The 25,230-nt window shown below is 36.7% G+C and overlaps 1 protein-coding gene across 1 annotated transcript in view; it reads right to left on the bottom strand.

Annotated features, from left to right (window-relative positions):
* Positions 1-2,818: 2,818 nt before the first annotated feature.
* LOC135993388 (connector enhancer of kinase suppressor of ras 2-like) overlaps positions 2,819-25,230 on the bottom strand; it is a 171,855-nt gene continuing 149,443 nt past the window's right edge. Inside the window, exons 19-25 of the mRNA XM_065643217.1 lie at positions 24,458-24,531; positions 17,010-17,081; positions 6,699-6,769; positions 5,926-6,029; positions 3,959-4,466; positions 3,438-3,637; positions 2,819-3,034 (exon numbers count right to left, since the gene is read on the bottom strand). Of these exons, the coding sequence (XP_065499289.1) occupies positions 2,819-3,034; positions 3,438-3,637; positions 3,959-4,466; positions 5,926-6,029; positions 6,699-6,769; positions 17,010-17,081; positions 24,458-24,531 (1,245 nt within the window). The remainder of the gene's footprint in view (positions 3,035-3,437; positions 3,638-3,958; positions 4,467-5,925; positions 6,030-6,698; positions 6,770-17,009; positions 17,082-24,457; positions 24,532-25,230) is intronic.

Here is a 25,230-nt window from a genome sequence, read left to right as displayed (position 1 = left end):
ATTAATATGATACGGATAAATAAAGCACATCCCAAAAAATCTCTTTCTGTAGTTCTGTATGTTAAGAACCAAGTTTTATCTAAGTATTCAGGCAGAAAGTCTAGTAAGTTAATAAATGTATTGTACTGGTGCTCTATAGTTCCCTTGATGAATTCAACAGCAATCTTACTCTTTTTTTTTTTCTCACTTTTTTTCTCATTTTTTCTCATATTTCTCATTTAAAAGCATCTGATCAAAACCACCATAATAATTTCAGCTGCCTTGTGCAGTGTGTTTAAGTACCTTTTGGTCCAGGAGAATTTGACATATTTTAATATGTGAGCAGGATTTGGTGCATGCATTTTCAAATATGATATCTGTATTGCACTTTGCATTCCAGCTATTTCAAAGGTCATGAAATACCAAATAATTGTGCCATGGTGACTTTGTACATTATTTTCTGTAGTACAGCTTGATTAGTACCTCGATCCAGAAAGAAGAAACTAATGGTGGGGAGAGAAGGGCTGTCGTATGGGGTTGAGTACACATGCAAGAAGTATGATGGAAGTCTTGTGAAATTATTTTCAAATGCCAGCTGGTGTTTCTGGAAGAATAAAGTATTTGTATTGCTTAATTTAACAATCAGATTTTGCTTGCTCTAAGGCATAAGCAATGCTAGACAATCTTGCAAACTTTTCTCCCAGTTGATCTTAACCCCATTATAGGAAATTTCTCCAGTGTATCTCAGTTCACCATATGAATCTCTTGGATAATTTATCTTCACTATTCAGTGTAAATCACATTTGATGAGAACTGCTTTCAAGAGCAGAATACAGACTCATGACTCTGAGAATTTCAGAGAATAGGAATTCATGACATTGTAAGATTTGAAAAATAAGCTAAGCAAAAGTATTATCTCTCAACTTTTTATCTCATATTTCAGAAATGTATTTTTTTACTTTCAGAAATGAAAATTGAGATTGTCTATTTTCCTTACTATTTGTGTTATTTTTGAGAAATATGTCTTCCTAATGATGTTTGTCATTTTCAGATGTATCTATAAGTAGCATTTTAGAAGAGAAATATCTTGTTTCTTTGTTCACCAGGGACTTCATTGAATATGCTTGGTGGACAATTGTCATTTCTGTCTTGAGTTATAATACAGTGGCATTTGATATCCTTTTTGAAAGCTATTTTAAAATCATATAAATATTTTTATATATTTTCTCCCCTTGTCCTGTTGAGGAGTGGGAGTGAGTGTGTTGTGGTGGGCCAGCCCACCACAGCCGCTTTGTGGAGGCTGAACAGGAGAATGTCACCCAGTTCTGGCTTTAGGAATAATTACCTCTCTTCCTGGATACTAGGACCTCATGGAAATAATTTTTTTTCCTATATTATAGTGAACTGTATGAATTTTACAGTTCTTGATGTATGAGAGATGACTAGGCTTATCTTGTGAAAAAATGATTGGTGAATATCTGTGTTTAAGTGAATTGTCTTCAACTGTATCCACATCCCCTTTGTTCTGCTTTCTAGAAATATGCAAGCAAGCATAGTGAAAGGAAATCGTGAACGGGTGTGTGAAATTTATGTTCAGGAGCATTCAGAGCAATTTTTTTTTTTTTTCCCCCAAGAATACAAGCATTTTCTCTAAAATCTGATTCTCAGAAATCATTCGCATCCAGGCAAGGAAGTGAAATACACTATGTGACTTGTGTGTCTTCCCAAACCAATCAGTACAGGTTGGTTTTCAAATGATGTATTGAGTAACTTCACCTACTTGCTAATGTACTACTAACAGTTAAAAATTATTGCCAGACATTATGTAATTTTGAATAATTTACTCAGCTCTAGATGTCAGTCTATTGGAGAATTTAATTGATTAGTTCAGGATTTTTTTAAACTTAATTCCTATCCTTGAAGCATCAGAGCTTTTTTGAATTTTGTGACTCACAGTCCTGTGTGACTTAAATTCACAGTGAAGAAACTATGAAAACCTGCAGTACGTACCATATTCAGCGCAGAAGTTTTTCTTTCACCATGAAATACTTCAAATTATACTAAAATCAGTTTAAGTTGCAGCATTAGTGAACAACCAACATTGTTCTACTCATATCTCAACTTCTGTGCCATACCTGCTTGCTTCTATGCATTCATTTAAAAGGCAGGCACAGTATGTTACAAACACAGTACCTAAATGGCATGTACAGTATGCCCATAGGGCCAGATTGGGATCTATTTGCTAGATGTACAGTGTACATTTTAAGGCACACCATAGGGATCGAGTTTACATTTTGATAACTCTGTCCTTTTATTTGCAAAGATGGTCACTACCTGGAAATGTTGCAAAAATAAATGTTCATCTCTAAGAGTGGCCAGTGTATCTTTGTTTTCATTTTACATTTTTCTCAAGAAAAAATGTGTGAAAATGTGAACTTTAGGGCATTTTAAAAAGTAAATGTCAACTACCGTGTTACATTTTATATACATAGATATGTCTTTCTATATATCTAAATATATAAAATGATTGTAGGAGCTCATACTATAAGCTTAGTTTTAGTACAGTACTTTAAATATACTGGTATTTATTTTCAGTCACACTTCTGCACTGCTTCTTTCTAATGCAGAGCTTGATACGGACATCGGTTGATAATAGCAAACAAAAAAAAATCATGAAGAATAATATTGTCTTATCATGCAATGTAGTAGGCATCCTGTGGCACTATTCTCTTACCCAACTTATTTACAGTACTGCTGAGTACTTTATCAATAAATATTACAGTGTTTGTCTTTTTCAATTTTTCACGGCACCCAGCAATTTTTCAGGATACGAGTCTTGTCAGACGTGAGTTTCAATGAACGAGTGTGTGTGTGTCAGCATAGGTGCTGAGGTTGCAAGTTCAGAGGCTCCGTTTTGAGATTTCACAGCAGCACTGTACTCACAAATGTCCAGGAAAAACTCATAGTTCTTTAGTTTCCAATCTTTAAACTTCTTTGACGTTAAGTTGGGATCATCCAGAAGGCTGTTGATAACTGTGAGGTCCCCTTCCTTCGCCTATCAAATTCCAGAAAGACACAGTACATATCAAAATGAAATTTATGCTATATTTTGTATTTCGTCACTTTATTTCTTCTTTCATTTTCATGCAAAGGGGTAAGGAAACTACTATGGACGCTTGAATCTTTTACCCATATTCAGGAACTATTACAGCTTAAACTGTTTAGCAGCTTAGTCCTTGGCACTTTCTACCAGATGTCTATAAAGAAGGACAAATAATTATTGTGTGTTGTTGGTTTTTTTTTCCTTAAACTGGAACATACTTGCTTTCGAGTATTTTTAGTTTCTTTAGAACTTAATTCTAGAGCTACAAAGAAAGGCTCATCCATGGAAAGCATTAACAGATTATACTTTGACTAGTTTTTATTGCTTATGCACAAAATTAATGATAAAGCCTTACTTTTAAAGTGCTCTTGAGAACTCTGATGTGGTGAAGCTTTTCATTGATAACTGGATCATTACATCGCTTTACAAAAGACTTGCGGAACTCCTGCTTGGTGGAAGGACGCTGCTCTCCGAAAGCTGACAAACTAGCTTGTTCCAGAGATTTATATAGCTCTTGCAGACCATCTGTATTTTCTCCAATTTCTTTTATGTTTTCTGGAAGAAAATAGGTAAAGAAACCTAAGGACGAATCTAATCATTCAGATGAAGTCTCTAAAACCAGCAAGCAGTAATGAAAATTAATGTATAAAGTAACTCTATAACACGTTCTTCCAATTTTTTTTTGATAAAACGAGCATTTTAATCAGCCCCAAAGCTACCTACATCCAAGCATTTGAAGTGCAAACTCCTGTGCAGTGACTGATGAATTTGCCAACATATAACAGTTCAACCACAAAAACCTTGCTGACAATAATGGCAATATCGCCCTGGCTTTCAATGGCAGTAAAGAGGACCAGAATGTCTCCAAAATCTTACCTTCTGCACAGAAACTATTATGCCTTCTAAGCGGAACTTTCTCTTCTGGCTTGTCATCTGTTCCTTCTATGGACCTTACACGTCCCTTACCCCTGACGTCTCTGTTTCGGGGAAGACTTTGACTACGTTGCTTCTGTGGCCGGCTGTGAGCGCTGTGTCCCCTTGGACATTCCACCAAAGGGAAAGGCCCGTCCTGCTCATAATTGTGACATCTTTGTACTGGTAGCGTTGCTTGTCTTCGTCTGTCCGGTGACATTCCGGGCCGGCCACCCATGTACTCCGCCTCAGGAGGAACAGTCTGGAGGAAATGGAGCCCTGAACTGGTTAACGGCGTCTCGATCAGGTCCTGCCACGAGCGTCGTTCTCGGTAGGGAGGCCTGCACCCTGACGAGTGTGTGCTTCCCGCTACGTCTTGTCGAGAATCCTCGGCAGAAGAATGAGAATACGTTGATTCACTTGAAAAGTGTCGACCATGTTGGGCTTCAGGGAATGGACTGGAAGAATTCACCTGAAAAGATACAAAACCATCTGGTTGTAAGACAATGTTTTGAACAGACCCAAGAGAATTACTATAGAACATTATACGATACATACTAATAAAATGGACCGATGTGTGTGTTTTGGTATGTCACAATATGAACCTCTGCAAACAGAACATAATTAGCATTGAGAACTTTTATGCAGGTGCTATGTTTTAACCACTCCCTATTCTTGTTTTGCACATTCTCTGCCCATGAGCAGCTCCTGCTGGAAAGAACAGTGTAATACTGGTACAGGTTTCCTGAAGACCTGTCCAGTTTACACTCAGTCCAGCAGTTTGCTCTCAAGACATGAAAGGCCCCAAAAGAAACCATAATTGGGTTTGCTTTTTTTTTTTTTTTTTTTTTCCAGGGGACAAGAATCCAGCCAAACAGAAAAAAACCCAAAAAAAACCCAAAAATAAACCAACTTCAGCACCCAGGAAGATTTTTGAATTTCAGGGGGACTGCTGAACTTCTCAAATTATTTAAGTTATTCTGCTTGGTCTTCAAATAATTTTAATTCAAAAACAAAAAGAAAGGCAAAAAAGTGGAAAAACAGAAAGGGAGGGGCTTAACCTGTTTCCCAGTTGATAAAACAGCATCACATGGGTGAAAATCAGTCTGAACTTCACCCATGTGATGCTGTTGTCTCAGTCACTCTTTCTTTGGTTCTGGCTGTGTGAGGATCATGTCATTCACGTTGCAGAAAAATCTGAAAGAAAAATAGAGAACAGTCCTATCTGCGCTTAGAAACAAAATAATTATCACAGCCTATGTTCCGTATAATAGAAACGTTCGTATTTGCTACTAGAGCCTCTTCATATACAAAATGTTTGGGGTTTTTTTTCCCCTCAGTTACCCAAACCTGTCTGTACACAATATAATAGAAGCACTTTTGTCCGCTATTGAACGTCGTATGATACTAACAGAAAATATTGTCTCTACTATGGTATTGTACAAAATGCCTCATACTGTAAAAAAAAAAACCCTGTCTCTAAAGATACGTTCTTAAAAAAATGTTTGTACTAAAACATGATTACTGCATGAATGTGATCTGGTCTTAATCTCTAGCATCCAGTATCCAATATTTGTACTTGCGAAACAGTCTCGGTTAATACCAACTATCCCATCCACCACATTCTTTCCATATTCTGCAGTAAAGTCAACATTTGCATATTCTGTTTGTATTATTAGCTGTAGTCTCCCAAATCCCACAAACCATGTCATATGACACATCTATGTAAGGAGACATTTACCTCTCCTGCCCTTATCATTGGCTTGTTGCGGAAACATTCAGCTCCTGAGGATCAGCAGTGATTTCGTTCTTACAACGAAGCCTTTGTTGTGCCTTTATGATAATTAAATATTCCAAAACACGGGAAAGGCAAATCAAGGCACACAGGTATTTTTGGTAACCTACTGTCAAATGCAATATCTATAACTCACTGAGGGTGTTCGGTGGTAGGTGTCACCCAGAGTGGAAGAGCCTTCCTGCTTCAGGGTTAGGGAGCCCTCGGTGTCGTCCTGGTCGCTTTCACTCCAGTAATCTGCTGGCAAAACATCCCGGGGTCACTCGTGAGCTTTTCCACAAGAAAGGGAGTCCCATATTTTAAAAATATCATCAGCGTACAAAGGTAAGAACACATTTGTGAATATGTCTGGTACCTAAGATACACAGATACGTGGAAGAACTTTCAAGCAGGTTGGGCACCCAGCTCCTGCTGTGCGTAAAAATGGCTTCTGGTCACACGCTTTCAAAGTGCAACTTCGTTCTCGATGGTGAAGTAGAGCCGAGCCCCAATGTTTAAATTAACTGCATTAGCATAACAGGTTCCACCATGGGTGATGGTGAAAAGGCAAGGCTGGCACCGGAGCTCAGGAGCTGCAGAAACGGTTCGGAAGTGCAGGTTGACCTGTGCTTGCGGTGTCTTCACTTGCTCTGGGGTGACGATGGCACCAGATGGCTCTGACCTGGGACATTCCCCACCCTGAACCTGGCATTCTCTTCATTGCTCGTTTGAAAATATTTTCTTTGGTGGTGGCACAAATGAATATTGATACGTTAAGAGTTCTTAAAGGATATGTATTCTTAGGAAAACTGATATTTTAAAAGATATGGCACATATGTTAACAAATATGTTAGTTATGATGTCTCTTTGTTCAAATAACGACCATATGTGCACTCCGCTCTCTTCTAATGACAATTTCTGAAGCGTTACCTTCATCTGGATGAATGTCCTTGTCATCAGGGGTGTAACCAATCGCTGCGAGACCCAAACGATTCATCCATCTAATAGAACAATGAAAAATGAGGAAGAGAGATATTTTAGAGGAACACGTAGTGTAAATGTGAGGGCATACACATTCTTAACGTTCGGAAAAGTCAGAGATGATGCTCAGTCCAAAAATTGAGCGCCGTTCAGGCTGTTAAAATCATGATTCAGATGTGTTCAGTGGTTAATAGTTTTAAGCGAGGCTGTTCCAGTTCATATATAACACAATGCAGATGTAGTTCTGGTCTTCTGTTCGCATCTGCTGGAGCGTGTTTGATGCTGGAATATCAGACTCATTGCATTTTATTCTGCTGCCCAGAAACCTGAAGAATCATGACATCAATCTTCCTTATATCATCAAGAAAGAGCGAGGTATACCGACTGAGATGCTAAACAAAGTTTTTAGAATAGTCTGTGTAGGACAGAGAACGTCCAGCTCTGTCTCCACCTTAGCAGAATCAAACCCCTCTCTAAGCTGCATCTGAAACTATTTGTGTGGGATGGTTTCCAGAGACATTACCTAAAGGAGCAGATTGCACTTATTTCGATTGCTACTTCTACTAATTTCAAGAACTTGCCTGAATTGCCAAAATACTATAAAATTAAGTAGTGTTATGGTAATAATTGTATGAAAACCCATATTAGGAAACAACTTATATTTAATTTGTATACTCAAAAAACTGAAACAGGCTATGACCGTGTTCCACTGGTTATCTGCTAGTCTGCTAGATTCATGATACTGGTGGTATAAATGTTTAGGTTTGTTTAGCTGTGATATCAACATTATTTTCCTTTGATTTTTTAAAATACAGAATCTTAGCTTTCTAAAACAAGACTTGGCAAATTGAAAGTACTTCAATATTTGCATTTTATATCCGATGTTTTGGTTTCTTTCCTTGTCCCTGAATTAATTAGTTTGATAAAAAATAAGTTTCTTTGATTCATTAGGAAGATATTATAGTTTAGTTTTGGGAAAATACTTTCAGAGTTTTCTTTATGCAAGATTACTGGATGTTTATACAATATATAATTGAAAGACAGGAAAAAAGGAAACTAAGACGTAGAGAGGAAATTCACTTCTTAATATTCAGCAAATGGAAAATCAAGAGTCAGCTTATTTTCATCAACAAAGAAACATAACCAAAGAAAAAAGCCCTGTTAATAGACATCTGTAATGATTGCGATGCATTCTTAAGTATTGCCTTAAGTGACTAGGTTATTTACAGTCATTAATTTGCTAGGGTATTGCATGTCAGTGTTTTCTAGAAGCAGCCCCTTTTTTAACATTTCCACATAACATTTGTTAATAATGATGGTTTTGATTGATGAATTGTATGCTGACAAAACATCTTTCAAGGATTTCAGGACAGATGTTAGTAAACAATGCACACCGTGTCATAAGGACAAGTTTTTTGCAGATTAAAACAAGAAAACTATTCGGTGTAATTCTTTCCCGCTTGTAATAGAACAGAATAAAAGCTTCTAGGGACACAGGTGCATGTATTATTGGTCTAATAGCACAATATATGGAAGATGGTATAGACAGCAAGGAGGCAGAAAATGAAGAGAGAGCTCTCCACTAAAAATAGCGCAGAGTTCAGGATGTATCGATCTGCTCTACACAACGCTCTGCAGCTGCTCAGAGCCATGATCTTCATCTGGAACACTGGATATAACACTGACTCATCGTGTAGCCTTCAGCAAATCGTTCTACATATCTTATGACTTTCCTAAGTGTCCAAAGGGGACAACGACATTTACTTCTTACAGGGAATTGTTATAGGGTTTAATTTACTTGCAAAATTGAAAATATAAAGAATTATACAATAATATTGCTTTGCCTTTCACTAGTAAAAAAGAAGTCAGCAAACTGGAGACAGCAGTGGAAATGATTAGTTTTTACCAAGATCAGCTGCAGGGTTCAGTCTGCTTCCAGAGACACTTTGTATCAGCATGCCAATAACTCACCTTTATCATGAAGTAAATTCAAAATGTATTAACAGGTTCACTGAAAAGCTTTTCTACAGCGCGCATCAGTGTAATTTCATTCAAACAGCTGATCACTTGACATTTGCTGCTCTTGAAAGGCACATTCGTTATTGCCGTAATTGAAATGACATCATCCCCTCGCTCATTATTAGGCATTTGTATTCGCTGTTTTTTCAATAGTTGTTCCTGAATTTCTAAACTCATTAGTATTGGAGCAAAACAGCTTTAGTCATACTTTCCCATATGCCTTTGGCAATTAAGCGGAATGCCTCAGCGACTTCAACGAAGGTTCTGCTTAAGCACCAATGATAAATTAGGACTCATTACCATTTTCAAAGCTAAACCAGAGTCAGCCATTTTGGTGGTTGGCACTTGGAAACTTATATTGTCTTAAATTTATTGCCAAATTTATCTTGCTGCTCATTGTTAATTTGAAGGTTTTAAATCTTGGAAGTGTATATAGATAATAGTCAAAATGTTACTATTAACCTTCAAGAGAACACAGATATTCTTAGCATAGACAGAGTATCAGCTTTACTCATATGGCTTTGATGTCCAAATCTGGAATTAGCAGAAAGAAATCTCCCTAAGACTGCTCAGGTTTTTCTCTTTCAAAGGGCATGAAGATTGCCTGCTATAATTACAAGTACTTTGTTACTTCATTTACTGCAATTTAGACTCAGCTCTTTGTGAAGACAACAAAAAGGGTTATCTGATGACATTCAGTGGCTTATAATGATAAAATCTCTCCTGACAAAAGAAAAAGAATCTCAATTTTAGGTTTTGTGTTTTTTAAAAAAGCACGGGTGAATGTTTTTGAGGTTAATCAGGACTTATAGAAGTGCTGAGGTTACAGATCCTTTTCTTACAGTTCACAGGTTTTTTTTCAAGGAAATGCAAACTGTTCAAAAGGAACACCACGTAAATTCGGTGAATTTACTTGATGAGCAAACCACTGTCATTTTTAAGAAAACAGGCAGTGAAGGTTATAAAAAGTTCTCTGTGGAAAGCTTGGAAATTCAGCCATTTGGTTCTGAATGCTGCATTAATGCCTCGTAGGCAAACGTCAAGGCTTCAGGAAGACAACGGGAATCTGTGTCAGAATGGGACTCCCCGAGGGATCGACGAGTGCATGTTTAATTGAAGGTCAGGTGGTGCAAGACTATGTGACATCTGACAAGCAGCAATAGTGAAGAAAACCCAGGAGATCATTTGCCTGATTTGGTTTATAGAGCTGTTCCCCTAATAGCTCTTTGAATTCCATGTGATCACAAAAAGACATGAGATATTCTGGCAGTTACGTGTATAGAAAACTTACATGTACATCTCGATGTATCTTGGTCCCATGAGGCACAATTTGGAGACATCTCCCCAGATTATTTGATAATTTCAACATCTCTTTTCTTTCAATAATTAAACAACTTAAACAGCACATTTCACCAAGTTTGAGGAAGTCACCCAAGGAACCACAGGGTTTGCATCTGAGGTAGAAATTAACTGTGATGCACATAGATCTGTGCTGAATACCCCAAGGATACTCTGCTACAACATCTCCATAAGATATAACAACTTAGAAGGGACCAAGAAGCGTATTCTTTACTTTTTATTGCCTGTACCTCAATGAACCAAATGCAGGGAAAGGTAATCCTCAAGTAAAGTCATCTAAATACATTAGTAAGTTTTGTACTTTGTCTCAATAGTTTAAATGCTAAAGAAGTCAGACTTGGCTTTAGTTAATTATGTTGCCTACAAACAGGCACTGTTGCCATTGCTTCAGGATGAAATAGAGCTGCATGGTAGGAAGTTCAGTTAAATTTACTGAGATAATTCTGGCTGGTACCAGGGATTACAGCCCAGAGCTTCTTCCAAGAGTCAGATTCTGTCCCCGGGCCTGGCAAGTGATGGTTGCAAAGGCACCGAGGGCAGTGATGAACTAAATAGCTGTGACAATAATCAAAACTTGCTACTGAAGAGTGAGACATCCTTGAAATTGAATTGTCCAGAGTCAGGAGCACATTCTCTTACTGATCGTGTAATAAAAACACTGGAGCAACCTTAAAGTGGATCAAACAGCAGGGAAACAATTTCTTTTCGCTTTGCTGTCCTAACACACTGCATGAAAAACAAGAATATGCCACCACTCATGGTATAAATGCAGTAAATTTCTGTTTGCTGACTGTTATAATTTAGTGCTGCTGAGTACGGTGGTGAGCCAAGTCCAAGGTCCCTGTGAGGTTCTGGGATTGAAGGCCACAGGAGTTTTCATAGCGGATCAGCCTTCACCCCCTTAGCTGTTCCTTTCTACAGTCTGCAGTGAAACAGCGCAAGTGAGAAAACCAAACCAACTTGGACAATCTCAGTTATCATACATTTGAGAGAACTATGACATTCAGTGCAGGAGAATAAAAACCAAAGTCAAGAAGATAGCCATTAAAAAAAAAAATAGGTCAAAGACTTATTTTTAGGGTTATAATTAAAACTGTTCCATAAATCCACAGAGAGCAGGTCAGGAAGTAGTGAGTTTCTGTGGGTCAAATCAGTTTTACTTGCTAATATCCTCAATGCTGGATAAACTTTTTGCATATACCAGATGGCTGGTAGATTGAAGAAAGTATTTAATTCAGGTGAAAAAGTAAATAACGGGCATATCCTGACAATAGATAAATCCAAGAAAGGGTCTGTGTTCACTATTTCTTTCTGTTAAATCTTCCCTTAAAATGAAACCAATGAAATACCAAGGCATTAAAGGATAGAATAAATAAATAGTTATGTATTTCCTGTCTGTCTTGCATCTTTTCATCAATTAATCGTTGCACTTGTACATCATCTCGGGTTTGTATTATAAATGTTTCAGAGCAGGAATATGTCTGTCTTTGCTTTTGAGATTGCATCTACACTTGGTTATAAGGCAAAAAAAGGAATGGAAGTGGAAGTCAAATTTGACTTAATCAAGTTATTTTTAAGTCTATTAAAATATAGATTCCCTTGAACCATCTGTTTCATACATCACATTTATTCAGTTCAATTTATATTTAATTTCTGATTAAAACCTTTGTATTATATTTTTTTACATCAGTGGGATAATTGGATTCCAGAATTCCCTGTAAAATTTTTTGCAATACAGAGTTATATTTAGAATTCATTTTGTATTTAAGCTGGCTTCTTTCTGACCAGTCTTTCTTAGTGGACACCTGAAAAATCAATATGTTTCCTGTTTTAGCTCCTAACATACATTATTTTCACTATTTTCTAAGGTTGTACAGGTAATATATTGATTTGACAGAATAAAGGTTCCTGTTCCTGTAATAGTTAGGGCAAAAACGATGCCTTAATTTTTCTCAGCACAAGAGAAGCCCAAAAATGTAACTAACTGATGTGTCACAGTGAAATAAAACACCGAGCAGAGTCTCCTCAATGGGCTCATCTCTCCGAATATATCAGCTCTCAGCAGCCTGTATTTCTAGTACTTTGTTTGTCACAGTTGCTGGAATTTGTTAAGTAAAATCATTCATGGGATAAACCGTAAGCACACTCTGATTTGATAATTTGACCTGACTGTCTTGATCTTGTTTAATGCATTGTCGTCTTAGATTTGTCAGGCTGGAAAAATATGAAAAAAGCCCCAGAGAGCTTAAGAGTTGACAAGTGAAACGTGGCAATTTATACCCTCTTTGCATGTGCATCTACTTTGTGTAATTCACAGGAGGAGGAGTTTTTGTTTGTTTGTGTTTTGTTATTGTTGTTTTAACCTCATTCTGTCAACCAAATGCACTTTTTTTCCCCCTCCCCCCGGTCCTGGTCAATGATGGACAAAAAAGTTCGCTACTTCTGAAATAAATTGCCCTTCCGGTAATAAGTAAAATAGCATCTTCTTGTATAAATATAACTGTTTATTACAGAGAATATATGTACAATAACTTTATAATAACAATACTGCTAAATACCTGACTTATTTAATTACATCTATTACTTATTTCTATTACTAAAAACTTCAGATTTTGCAGTGGTAACTTAGTATCTCCACTATAACATCATGATATGTGACTGTAATGCATGTGCACTTATTACTGAGTTACAGCACTGTAATCACAAAATCTGCTGTATTGAATGCAGTTGAACTGTTTGACTCCCAGAAGACTACACCAATTCACAATGGTATTATTTACAGCAGAATTTGATTCAGTTAATTTTGTAATGTCAACTAGTACAGAAAGCCACCGCAAATCCTAACTCCAGCGTGTTAGGGATGAATTCACACCTGAATGCTCATTTGGATTGCGTGTTGGATAATTGCAGTTGTGTATTGCAAACTCCTTTGAACTGCTTCAGTGTAATGCTATAAATCAGCGGTATTGAGGGGGATATGGTAGTTCACAAGTCTATAGTAAGTGGTCCATAAATTGGAGAAAGGAGGAGTTAGGTGGCTAGGCAAGAAAAGCAGATTTTGAAGACTCGCAGCTCTGTACCAGGACTTTCTAGTGTAGTATTCTCCCCACCATTCACATCATGGTTTCATCCAGTCTCCAGGGCCTGCAGCTAATTCTGATCAGAAAATTGTTTTACCTGTGCTGCAACTTGTGAGCTTTTATGTGAGAACAATGAATTAGAGGAGTGAAGTGGCCTCGGGCATGGACTATTTTTCCTGGATTTGAAACAAGTTTCTAGGAATCTAAAGGAAGAAGGGGAAAACCTGCTGTTGATGTTTACTTACACTTACACCACCATTGGGAAGCTCCATTTCAGGGATTTCTGATTGAAAAGTGCCTTTCATATCCTGCATAATTCTCTCCTTGCTTTTCATCAGCTAAGGGACTGGGGAGTAAGAGCTCTTAAATAATTTATTCATCTCTATTTATTAAAGAACAGTTAAATTAGGACAGACAGGTCTAACATGATTACCCTCCTGCTCACTTCTCCAAGAACTCTTGTTTAAGTGGGGACATCCCTAACAGGGGTGTATGTCTGAAATTTTTAGTTATAAAGTAAATTAACAGTGTGAAAGATGCCCTAATACTGGCCCACCATCTGAGTTGGCCAAGATCTGTCAAGGGGACTGACATGTGACAAATTTAAGGAAGACAGCTGAATGAACTTCAGCCATGAATGGGATGGTTTAGGGAGACCCTTGAGTAACTTGGTTATGTTCCCTACATAAAAATACACAGGATACGCACCCTGAAATTTGCTTATACTCAATAGAGATTTAATTCATATTAAAGCAAACTGCAAATCGAAGTAAAGGGAAATATTATGTTAGAACCTTTCAGGTCTTTACTTGGAAAATATTGGAAGTGACCCCTACAAAATCAATCATCATTCTGTTTCAGTGAGTAGCAGATATTGGTTCTATTTTTGGAATGAATGCAAAAGATTTATGAGAGTTATTAACATTGCAAAGTTAACCCAGTTATTCAAATCAAATGTGATCGAATTATTCAGCCTAAAATAGAAACTATTTTTTTTAATTTAATATTTGGAGTCCATGAGGAAATTGTAAATGCACTGCATACTTCAATCACATGAAAGTTTTAAATAAAGTAGATATCGTAAAACAACTGAATATTAAATTCAGTGCTACTTTCCTTAGGAGTATTAAAGCCATAAACAGGTTATGCACGATATGGTAATAGATGAAGCACTTCTGGGAAATAAGGCCTTTAACAAGCTTGGAGCGCCCCGTGACCGTGGCAAGCGAAAGATGAGCTCATCTATTTCATTATTAATTCATTTCTAAGAACACAACTATGCTCATGTAAGACCTGACAAAACAGCATGAGCATTAATTTTGCAAACCGAAGTCTGTCTGCACCGTGCAACACAGCAGGCAAAATTCAGCTGCAGAGTAACTCTATCTGCCACATACAAATCAATTACTACCTATTGGTGTACAACTCTTTCAATGGCAATGCGGTATTAAAGGCAGATTAAAATATTCTGGAGTGGAAAAAATTATTAAACAGCGAATCTGAAGTTAGAAACCATAAAAATAGCTGTTAAAAACAAAAACTGGTGGTAAATGCGATTGAAGAAAGGGTATAATTTCCTGTCATAGCGAATAATGAAATGCTATGTTCCTGTCCAGATTAGAACTCCTTTACTTTTCAGCGTGAAAGATCTATCCTTCTGTCAGCATGGAAAATCCAGTTAAATTTTGTGGTGACAGCAGGAATGTGAGAGACCATGCAGAGTATTTGCCCTATTTCCTCAGATAACATGGCTAGCAATTTGCTGGGAAGACAGAGATTTTTGAAATTAGTATTTTAAGTGCATTTTTCATCTATGAATCTTGTTTCTCATTTCAAATTTTGCACAGGGTTTCTGTGAAAAGGAACTCCAGGAAGCATGTTAAATGCTGCAGGGGATGCCCGGGGATTTTACAGAGGCAGCACAGTCATCCATCATTTGGGCTGGGGAGAGAATTACAATTACTCTACAGGAACAGCATTTCTGAATGAAAAACACTGCCAAAAAAATTACTTCAAGAGGAAGTTCACCTTTTGTCTTTTCCCCTGGGAAGCAGACTCAAAAGTCAGGAAAATGTCTCTCATAAATTCCAGACTAACATGGCAGCGTGATATGAAAATCCATCCTGGCACCTTTCCAGCTGCGACTCCGCGCAGAGGCAGTAAACTGTCACGCAGACAGCCTCCTCGCTCCCCGGTGTACCAAAATCAATGAATATTGTAAGAGCAGTTTATTGAATGTATGTCAAGGCTTCCTGGTTTTCCTTGAGTCGGAACATTTTATGGCATAATAGAAAGATATGATCAATGCCACTTCAGCAAATCACAGCTATCCAAGTGGCTAAAATCATGGGAGAGACCAGGCTTAGCTAAAAATAGCAGAAGATCCTCACGTCGGTTTTGGGGCAAAACAAATCTCAGTCACATTACACAACTGAACAATGGAACACTATTAACATTGGAAAAATATTTTTCAGCAAATTTATATCCTGTAAATGGCAGCTAGCCACAGCAAGATACTCCTGAGGACTGAACCTCATCATCGTCATCAGTGGATGATGAACTAGCCTGAACTGTTCTCATGCAGCCAGTCTTCTACATCAATACAGGTTTTCTTGAAGGGCCATGTAAGCCACAGAATATAAACGTTCCATTTAAACATAATTTTTAGACATTATTATTCCAAAGAATATTCTCAGCTTTATCCTGAGATAGTTGTGTCCAAGTCTGCGAACAGAAAGAACTAACTAAATCTCAAAGCTTCGGCAGTCTACGCCAGGGAAGACTTTGAAGTATGGTAACATTGTCCCGTGTGCCCTTGCTTTTTATCTCAGCTGGAAATAAACAAATTACCAAAGTAACAGGAGGAGGTAGAATATTTGACTCTGCCTTTGAGCATCAAAGGTACCTCCCCACCTTTATCTAACCTCTGCCTTCATCGCTCAATCACAAAATAGAAGCAGAGGGTAATTTAGGGTAGAAGAGATCTCGGGAGGTCACCTAGTCCCCCAGCCCACCCACAGCAGGGCCAGCCTCGATGTTGGGTCAGGGTGTCCAGGGCCGTGTCCAGCCGAGTTCCGAATGTCCTCCCAGCACACCTGAGGACACGCAGCGATGCCAACAGCTGAACTGTGCTACCCTCTGGTTGGGATAGTGATGGGATGAATAAAATGAATTACTACTGGGGTTTGTGTTGTTGTTGAGTTTCAGGTTTTTTTTGGAGGGGGGACTTTTTTTTTTTTTTTAAATTCTGGCACAGAAAATAAATGCATCTCATCAGTTCGATTCCTGTTAAAAAATGCTTCACATTGCTTTTCTCTGGTTTTAGGTCATGACATGTCATGTTACTGTGGATTGTCAGTAGAGCTGACTTTACAATATCTTATCATGTGGGTGTACTTTTAAGTATGAGCTTTGGTAGTATGCATTGTTTTTATATACCAGAACATTTGTGCCACATTATTTCTAGCATTTATTGATCAACAAAAAATTAGAAGTGTGATACACTTTATGCCCATTAACAAACACAAATTCTGATAAACATAGGTGAGACCAACACAACTGATGTCACTAACACCCCTTTGCAGAATTGTGACATGTGGCATGACAGAAAATTTCAGCAAACTGAGCCACACAATGTAATGTATATACTGAAATTAATAGAGGACTAAGTACTGAGAACACTGTCAATCAGCATCACATCAAGCTCCGAGAGTCTTATTTCTATGTGAGATGAACTATTATTTTCAATTATTGGAGTACCATGATAAAGAATATACCATGATAAAGAAGAAACATAGCTTACCTATTCATTTCTTCAAGGCAGTCTGTTGCAAAGTAGAAGCTCTTTATTTTGGGGTGGCATGCTTTGAAGGCACTATAAAATAAGTACAAAGAATAGAAAAAAAATCCTTTTATTTCAGTTTGTCTACAAATACATAAGACTGACCTGCTCTATGATTTTTCAGCATGCTACAGGTTTCAAATACATTTTGAATTTTCAGTCTGATTCTTGCCGGATAAACTTACAGGTGGATTCCGACCAATCTGAGTACATCTATAATACATTTGTGAGCCTGATACTTTGTAAAGGCCTTGAATGACTTCGAAATGTAAATCCTTTCAATAACATTGAGTCGACACACCTGAAAATTTCTTGGCTGAATTTGGAAGTCTTATGGAGTATCTGTTAGTTTTATTCCAAAGATCAGCTAAAGATATAAGAGTCTGATCCCACCACCTCTTCTCATATATTTAGATGACTGTTTCATGTCTTACTCAAAGAAATATAGAGGACTGCCAACTTATGCGTTACAACTGTCTCATATCTTTATTGTAACTTTGATTCTGAAGATGAAAATGAATTCATCCAAATTTTATTTTACATTCATAAATGAGAAGGAGAAGGAATAGAGAGATGAATAACGAGCCAGTAATTGCATTCAACTGGGGATGATATTTAAAATACAAATGCCATAAGACCGTAAGATCTCTTGAATAAACTTAAATAAAATAATGTTTTCTAAATTTGATACAATATATTTTTAATCCTTAATTATAATCTTCATTCAATTTGAGTTTAACAGAAGCAATATGGAAAGTTCTAGGGAGTATAAGTGGCAGGTTTGCTTAGTTTGGAAGTAGATAGTAAAAAAGTTCCTTAGATAGTCTTAACTCTAAATAGTCACTTCTAGTTACAGGAACTGCTTTGTCAAGTTACTCTAAAACCAACCATATCCCAAGTACTTTCCATCTCAATCTACTAATCTTTGCTATATTTTTCCTATAATCAACACAAGTCATTAATAGTTAATGCTTGCCTTCCACCTAACAAAAAACAGAATTGCCAATATTTAAATTTAAACCTTATGTTTATTTTTACATTATAGTTCACAGTCAATTCTAAGTATTTCACTGCTATTGCAGTTTGTTCTCACAGATAGCTTTTGATTCAAGAAGTCCTAGTTGTTTGTGGTTCCCCTGCCCACTCTCTTAGAGATTTTAAATTTATGCAAAGTTTAATTTATAGAATGAAGTTATTTGACAAGTGCAACTTAAATTAGAAATCACTGGAATAGTTCCAAAAGCATATCACAACAATTTTAACTTAATTTTTAAAGTTGGCACTGTTTTGCTTGTGTAACTACTACAATATTAGTAGTATAGTACACAACATTCTTGGCTACACTGACCTGAGGTACCGAATAGCAGGTGACAAAAGGTGGCTCTAAGAGTGACATTGCTCTGGGCACTGCAAATATTCCTTCTCCTTCCTCCAACTTAAATTCCTTCACCAGTCCCTTGGCCAATGTAATTCCATCCTCTGTTACCAATTTAATGAGACAAAGTCTGATTCTCACTTTAGGCTGGGTATTTACAGACATCACTACGTTGAGTTGTCTCTAGTCAGACTATAGGCGTGAGGTATAACCAAGCTCAACATCTGACAGGCTGGGTGATTATAGTTCACATAAAAAAGCCTCTTATTAATGCTTTTATATGGTATAATCTCTAAGTTCTTCCTCAGTTGAGCAGTTATTTGAAAACTGCTAAGAACAATAATAATATTTTTTACATTTTTTTGTGTGAATATAATTAAAAGAAGTCTTGCTGTCAAGGAAACCACAAACTCAGAGCATTAAAGACTATTATTTTGATTAGTTGGCAAATGTTAAAAACGCCTCACACTATCATTCATAACATTTACGCAAAATACCAACATTTATATGGTAATTAGCAGATGTAAGAATTAGATTAGGAATCATTACACATGGCATTATGAAAAACCTGTAATGCAAAGTTTCTACTATTAACAGCTTAAATACAAATGAGTGTTTTATTGATTACTATGATTAATTGCAATTTTCAGAGACAGAAATGAAAGCTGAAGAAGCTTCACTTGGGCCCACTGATTTTCTTATATATATTATTAATACAAATGTGTCCAGCAACAGGCTTTACTAGCAAAAGTTCTACAGAAGACCAAGCTAACAGCAGAGCTGTATTTATGTGCCATTTCCTTTCTCATGAGATTTGAAGTATGTTAAGTTTACCTTGGCACAGATGGTCATCATAAAAGATCTTAATTCCGTAAAAGAAGACTAGAGAGGTATTTAAGTATCGTTTGGCATCTGGACATTGAGAATTTCAACTGCAGATCCTCATCTCCCTACGTACTTGTATTTTGCAAATGAAAATAGAGAGTAAATGGGAAATCCTGAATAGGCGGAAACTTTTTTGATGCCCACTAGATGGCATAGGCTTGTTAATTATACCTACTGAATTTTAAGATTTCAGTGCAAGAGGTTTTCGATCATTACATAACTATAGTTTTAAGTATACTCTGATTAAGTTTATGATTTCTTTTACCCAATTAGTATAATATCATTTTAGTGTCAAATATTCTTATCATGCTTAGTCTCCTTCTTCATGTAGAACTTTTTACTCCTCTTATGCCAGCTGAGTACCAGCCACTCCAACTGCTCTAGCAAAACAGATGATATCTGGCTGTGGATAAGAAACGTGAAATAGTTTTGTATATGTCTTTATGCACACACACGTATACTAGAGTGGTACATGACACATTGTTAATTATACAGTAATTAACAAACACAATACCTGCGTACAGAAGTCCTTTACAGAACTTAATTCTTAATACTCAAAATAGAAAGTCGTTACTAAACAAATACTCCTGCATTGTTATACTAAGCATGACCCACTCTCTTCACGGATGTATTTTTTGCTGAGATGTCAGCATGCTCTGTGCCACATCTCCATTTTGTAGCGTTCTATTTGCCCAACCATCTCCCAGTTCTGAGATTTAAGTATCGGCTCAAATTGGAGAGGATAATGTGGTGGATCTAAAGATTCTAATCCTCTTGATTAATCCTGTTAGAATATCACATGATAGAGTCTCTGCTTGTAAATAGGATTATTTTCCTAGATGGGAAATTTACATACTTAAATGCATTAAAATGCCAATATTGGGGTTTCAAAGTCAACCTTTTAGAAGTTAAAATAAGTCAGAGTGATAAACAACTTAAATTTGGCTCCACTATGCTCTTGTAATGTGATACAATATATGATTATGTATTTGAATATTACCTTCTTGCAGGAATCCTACCTCAATTAAGGTACAGAGTGGACTTGCTGGAAAGGTGAATCAGGATTATGTGACAGATAAGGCTATTTTCTGTAGGACTCCTGTCTCAGTTACAGAATTCCTGAATGTGTCATAAAATACAGAAAGAGCAAGAATCTTTTCAAGGGTAAATCAGTTAAATGCTGCAGGTCTTCCTACTTATGCAAAGGAGTTCTCCTGTGCTGCTAAGTCACAGCGGGCACATTTAATAATTAGTCACTACATGAATGTTCCTTAATATATTTTTTGCCTGATATTCTGATAATTTACTGCAGTGGTGAGCACTTACAGCTGCAATAATGTGTTGCACTGTTATATATTTACATGTGCTGAAGAAAACAGGTCTTTATTGTTATGAAATAGAGATCCCAATTCTGTGGAAACTTTTGATTTAAATGTTTGGCAGTTCTGTTTGTCACAAAGATTATTATTATGGAATCATTTAGATACATGAGCATTAAGAACTACAGAAAAGTCTCCAGGGAGATAATTCTAGATCTATGGACAAATACGAATAATGCAGAAGAATGATACATGTATTTTAACCTTTGGCTTGTTCTGGAGGGCTGCAAACTGGATGCAATAATCCAGTTGTGGTGCGACGAGCACCAAGCAGAAGGGAATAATCACTTTTTTCACCTTTTGGCTGCTTAGCAGCCAACGCAGCGCAGGAAGCTTCCCTGCGGGGCCTGCTGGTCCCTCAGGTTTGCTTTGCTGTCTCCCAAAACCTTCGAGTCCGTTCCAGAAGAAGTAATCAAATTTACTGAAACTGTAGCAACTTTTAGGATATAACTTCATGTCTGCTGATACTATATCAATGACATTTTATATGGAATTCTGACTGCACAGTTTCAATATGAAGTGCCAACTGTATGGCATATGATCTCATAAATTTAAGACCTAAATTTGCATGAATTATGCAATGAAAATTTTCAGTAGGTGGAGATTTTTTAAAGTTCAGGCAAAGTATTAGTTAACAGTAATTAATCACAGAATCATAGAATCATTTCAATTGGAAGAGATCCTCAGGATCATTGAGTCCAACCATAACCTAACTCTAGCACTTATCCATGTCCCTAAGAACCTCGTCAAAACGCCTTTTAAACCCCTCCAGGGATGGTGACTCCACCACTTCCCTGGGCAGCCTGTTCCAATGCCTGACAAGCCTTTCTGGGAAGAATTTTTTCCTAACATCCAACCTAAACCTCCCCTGGTGCAACTTGAGGCAATTTCCTCTTGTGCTAACACTTGCTACTTGGGAGAAGAGACCAACACCCTTCTAACTTCTCCAAGGATAGTAAACTCAATTATTTCATGATCACTATACCCAAGGCGACCTCCGACCAACACGTTGCCCAAGAGTCCTTCTCTATTTACAAACAACAGATCCAGTGGGATCTTATAAACATAGTTCCATTAATTTTTAGTCTTGTGGATCAACTTCATCATGGTGCATTATAATTACCAGTGTCTTAAAAAATAACATGATATTGATGTCATGCCACATCACACAAACTTAAATAACTAAGATTTCTAATACAGTATTATCATTTTTAATCATGAAGATGCAGGTATTGCATAAAAGCAATGGCAAGTTTCTCACTGTGAAGGCAAGAAACCTCCTCTCACAAGGACAAGGTCATTCTACATCCAAATATAGCCTGGAGAGCTAAACCAGTCTCAGATAATGCCATGATTTGTATAATAATCAGGGTATCTTCATTAAATGCGTTAGTGAGGCAAATCATTAAACCATACAGAATAATGCATTCAGTTACTATATATTCTTGTGAAAGCTTTCTTAAGGCTATTTCATTCCACGGATACTGTGGGCACCAGTGACAGTCATTCTATAAAACAACGTTTTCCATCAGACAGAACTGTGGAAAACACAGATCTATTAATTACTCTAGTAAGACTTCAAATTCTTTTGTTCCATCAGGTTTGAACATTTCACATTGATGGCTCTGAAAATAACAGAAATTTGAGGGGAAATCCAAGCTGAGCCCCAAAATGTTCTTAGTTTTGCTTTTGAGAGAGCTGAAAGAAAACTAACTCTGCGATTTTAGCTGGACTTCTTTAAGCACTAAAATACTACATGTACTTTTCAGGCCATTTTAATTTAAAACCAAATGAACCTACCAAAAATAATAATAAAAATTTAAGAACGAATTTTTTTTCCCCCTGTCCTTATTATCTCTCAAGGTACCTGCTTTATTAACATTTGCATTAACATTAAAATGGACTCAATCATATAGAAGTGACTAAAAAAACCAACCAGATTTATTTTTTCAGATTTCAAGCTTGTAATAAATTTCAGGTTACATTCCAGGACCTACTAAAACCCCACTATTAAATGAAGATGATATCCTAAACCAGAAAGAAGCAATAACTGGTCTTTCACTACCTCTCTGAAAAGGAGGCAAGAAAATACCAACTGAGATGATTCCCTTAGTTTAGCAGAGAGAAGAGAACTTTTCCAGAATATGCTGGGTCAAAAGGGATATACTGAAATGTGAGCATAACACGGGATTTACTTTCTCTGCAGTTTTCAGAGGAGCAGGTAAAATAGTGGCCAGTGTAAGGTGTAGTTTTTCTGATGATGAAAGTATATAAATGATAGTGTGTGAAGAAAGAAATCAAAGGGAAATTCATCTCAGCGAACACAGGGAATACTATTAATGTCTTCATTATATTTTTACCTCTGTTTGAAAGGATCCAAAGCCTGAAGGTACTCATTTTTCAGTAGTGTGCAAAGTTTTAGTTAATCGGACTTTTTTCCTTTGCATATACCCTACAGAGTTTGTTCTCTAAGAATGTTCTGAGGAAATGTGTTCAAATACTTCAAGCAAAGCTCTGGAAGCTATTTCTTGCTGTGCACAGTGACCTTCTGTTTGATTTTGGTTAATTCACTGAAATTTGCTAAGTGTTTTATATTTTAACAAAAGAGTACTATTTTTCCTCTATTTTTTTTCAATATCATTATTAATATCTACTTATTCCTTAGAGGAATTTATAGTGCTTAGTTCATGTTTAATTTCTACAGGGATACACTCAGTTGAAAGGAGTAATAGAAGTATAAATGCAACGTCTTCTAATTCTCAGACAGACAGTGATAATACCTCCAGAAAAGAACAAGCAATTGAAGAGGTTTGATTTTCTGATGAGTTGTCTCTTTTGTAATTCATATCTTCAGTATTTTTATTGTACACTTGTTCATAGTAGTAAGACTCGTATTCCTGAGACCAAAACTGCATTTAGTCATTGGAAAAGCACACAAAAACACATCAGCATACTTAGTTATAATTAGGAAAGCTTTAGTTAGAGAGTATCTTTAATGCCATTCTGTGTAGCTCCTCATAGCAGTGAATTTCAAAAATCCCAATGCAGCATACAGAAGACACATGCAAATAATTCAAGAGATACCGGCTGGTCTCAAAGCATTAGGATTGTTCTGTTAAACCTTCTGTTGGACAGCTATGAATTCCAATCCCAGCGCTGCTTCCAAGCCATTTCCAATGAGTCTCCGTTATTAAATATGCCTTAAGGGGGGTAAAGCTCAGCATATGCTTTTTACTAGGAGCATAACGCAGTAGTAGCAATAATGCAATGTTCATTTTGCACATGGAACCTAAATATTTTAGCAGTTGAGAATAACACAATATTGGGGAAGCAAGCTTCCCCCATAAAGGAGGGAATGGAGATTATATTCACTATCCTTTTCTATGATTTTTTTTTTTTATGGTACTTCCTATGGAAACTTTTTCTTGCACACTCGACCATACTGAACATAAGAAAGTTTCATCTCTTGGCTAACATATTCATTATTTTTTGCTTTACTTTACCTTGCTAACTGAAGTTGTAACTGATCTGGAAAGCTGATCAAAGAATTATCCAATTCTTTGTAAGAGTTTATGGAATTTACATTAAATTGTATCTTTTACAATAAAGACAAACTCTAAAGCTTAAAAGGATCTATTATGTATTATTCACAGCTTTCAAGGTTCTCTGTGTAACTTCCTACCCCAGGCTTTACAAATTTTCAGAACTACATATAGTATACTTCGAAGAGTGATCCCTTAATTTATAAACATAATTGACACATTACTTACTGTTTTCTTCTGCATTCAATTGCTCTATCTATTCTGAACTCAGGTAAACTAATGAATCCTTCTGCTTTTTCATCCTATCAAAAGAGAAGAAAAAATGATGGTGAAGAAGAACATGGAGTTAAAGAAGAGAGAAGTGAGCAGTGGCCATTTGGGTCTTACACTAAGAACAACCAACCAATCAATTGAAATACTGAACATATTCCCCATAATGTTTTTATTTATAAAAATGTATTTACTTCACCATACAATGCCAATAATTTTTATGAAGTAACTAAACCGACAGTTTCTTAAAGGAGTTGCAGTCATTCTGATTCCCCTTTGCTGAGGATTACAGACAGCCTTTCAGCACCAAATACAGCAGCTAAAGTAGCATTTAAAGACATTAACAACTACAGAGAAGAATTCTCAGTTTCTTCATCATATACTCTACATTTTAAAACTGTTTTGTGGATGCTTTCTCTTAAAGTCACGGTTGTGCAGACCATCTGCTCTGCTACTAATAACTGAGGAGATTCCTACAGCGAGCTCACCAGTGATTAAATGCAAAAGTAATAACTAGGAAGCATCGCTTGCCACTTTTTGCTTCTTTTGAAGTAATTTACCAGGAAAAGCAAGGAGACATATTAACACCGGTCAGATTTTTGAAAAGCATTAGCAAGTGTACTATGAATTATGGCTTGGCTGTAAACAACAGACTGAAAATCAGTGGGACACACAGTGATAACCACCTTGCATGTAACTGTGACACACAAACAAAATGTACAACACAAAAC

This window comes from Caloenas nicobarica, chromosome 12, assembly GCF_036013445.1.
Source record: "Caloenas nicobarica isolate bCalNic1 chromosome 12, bCalNic1.hap1, whole genome shotgun sequence".
Taxonomy (NCBI): Eukaryota; Metazoa; Chordata; class Aves; order Columbiformes; family Columbidae; genus Caloenas; species Caloenas nicobarica.
Note: the sequence above shows the minus strand (reverse complement) of the source record. Positions and strands in the feature narration are given on the sequence as shown.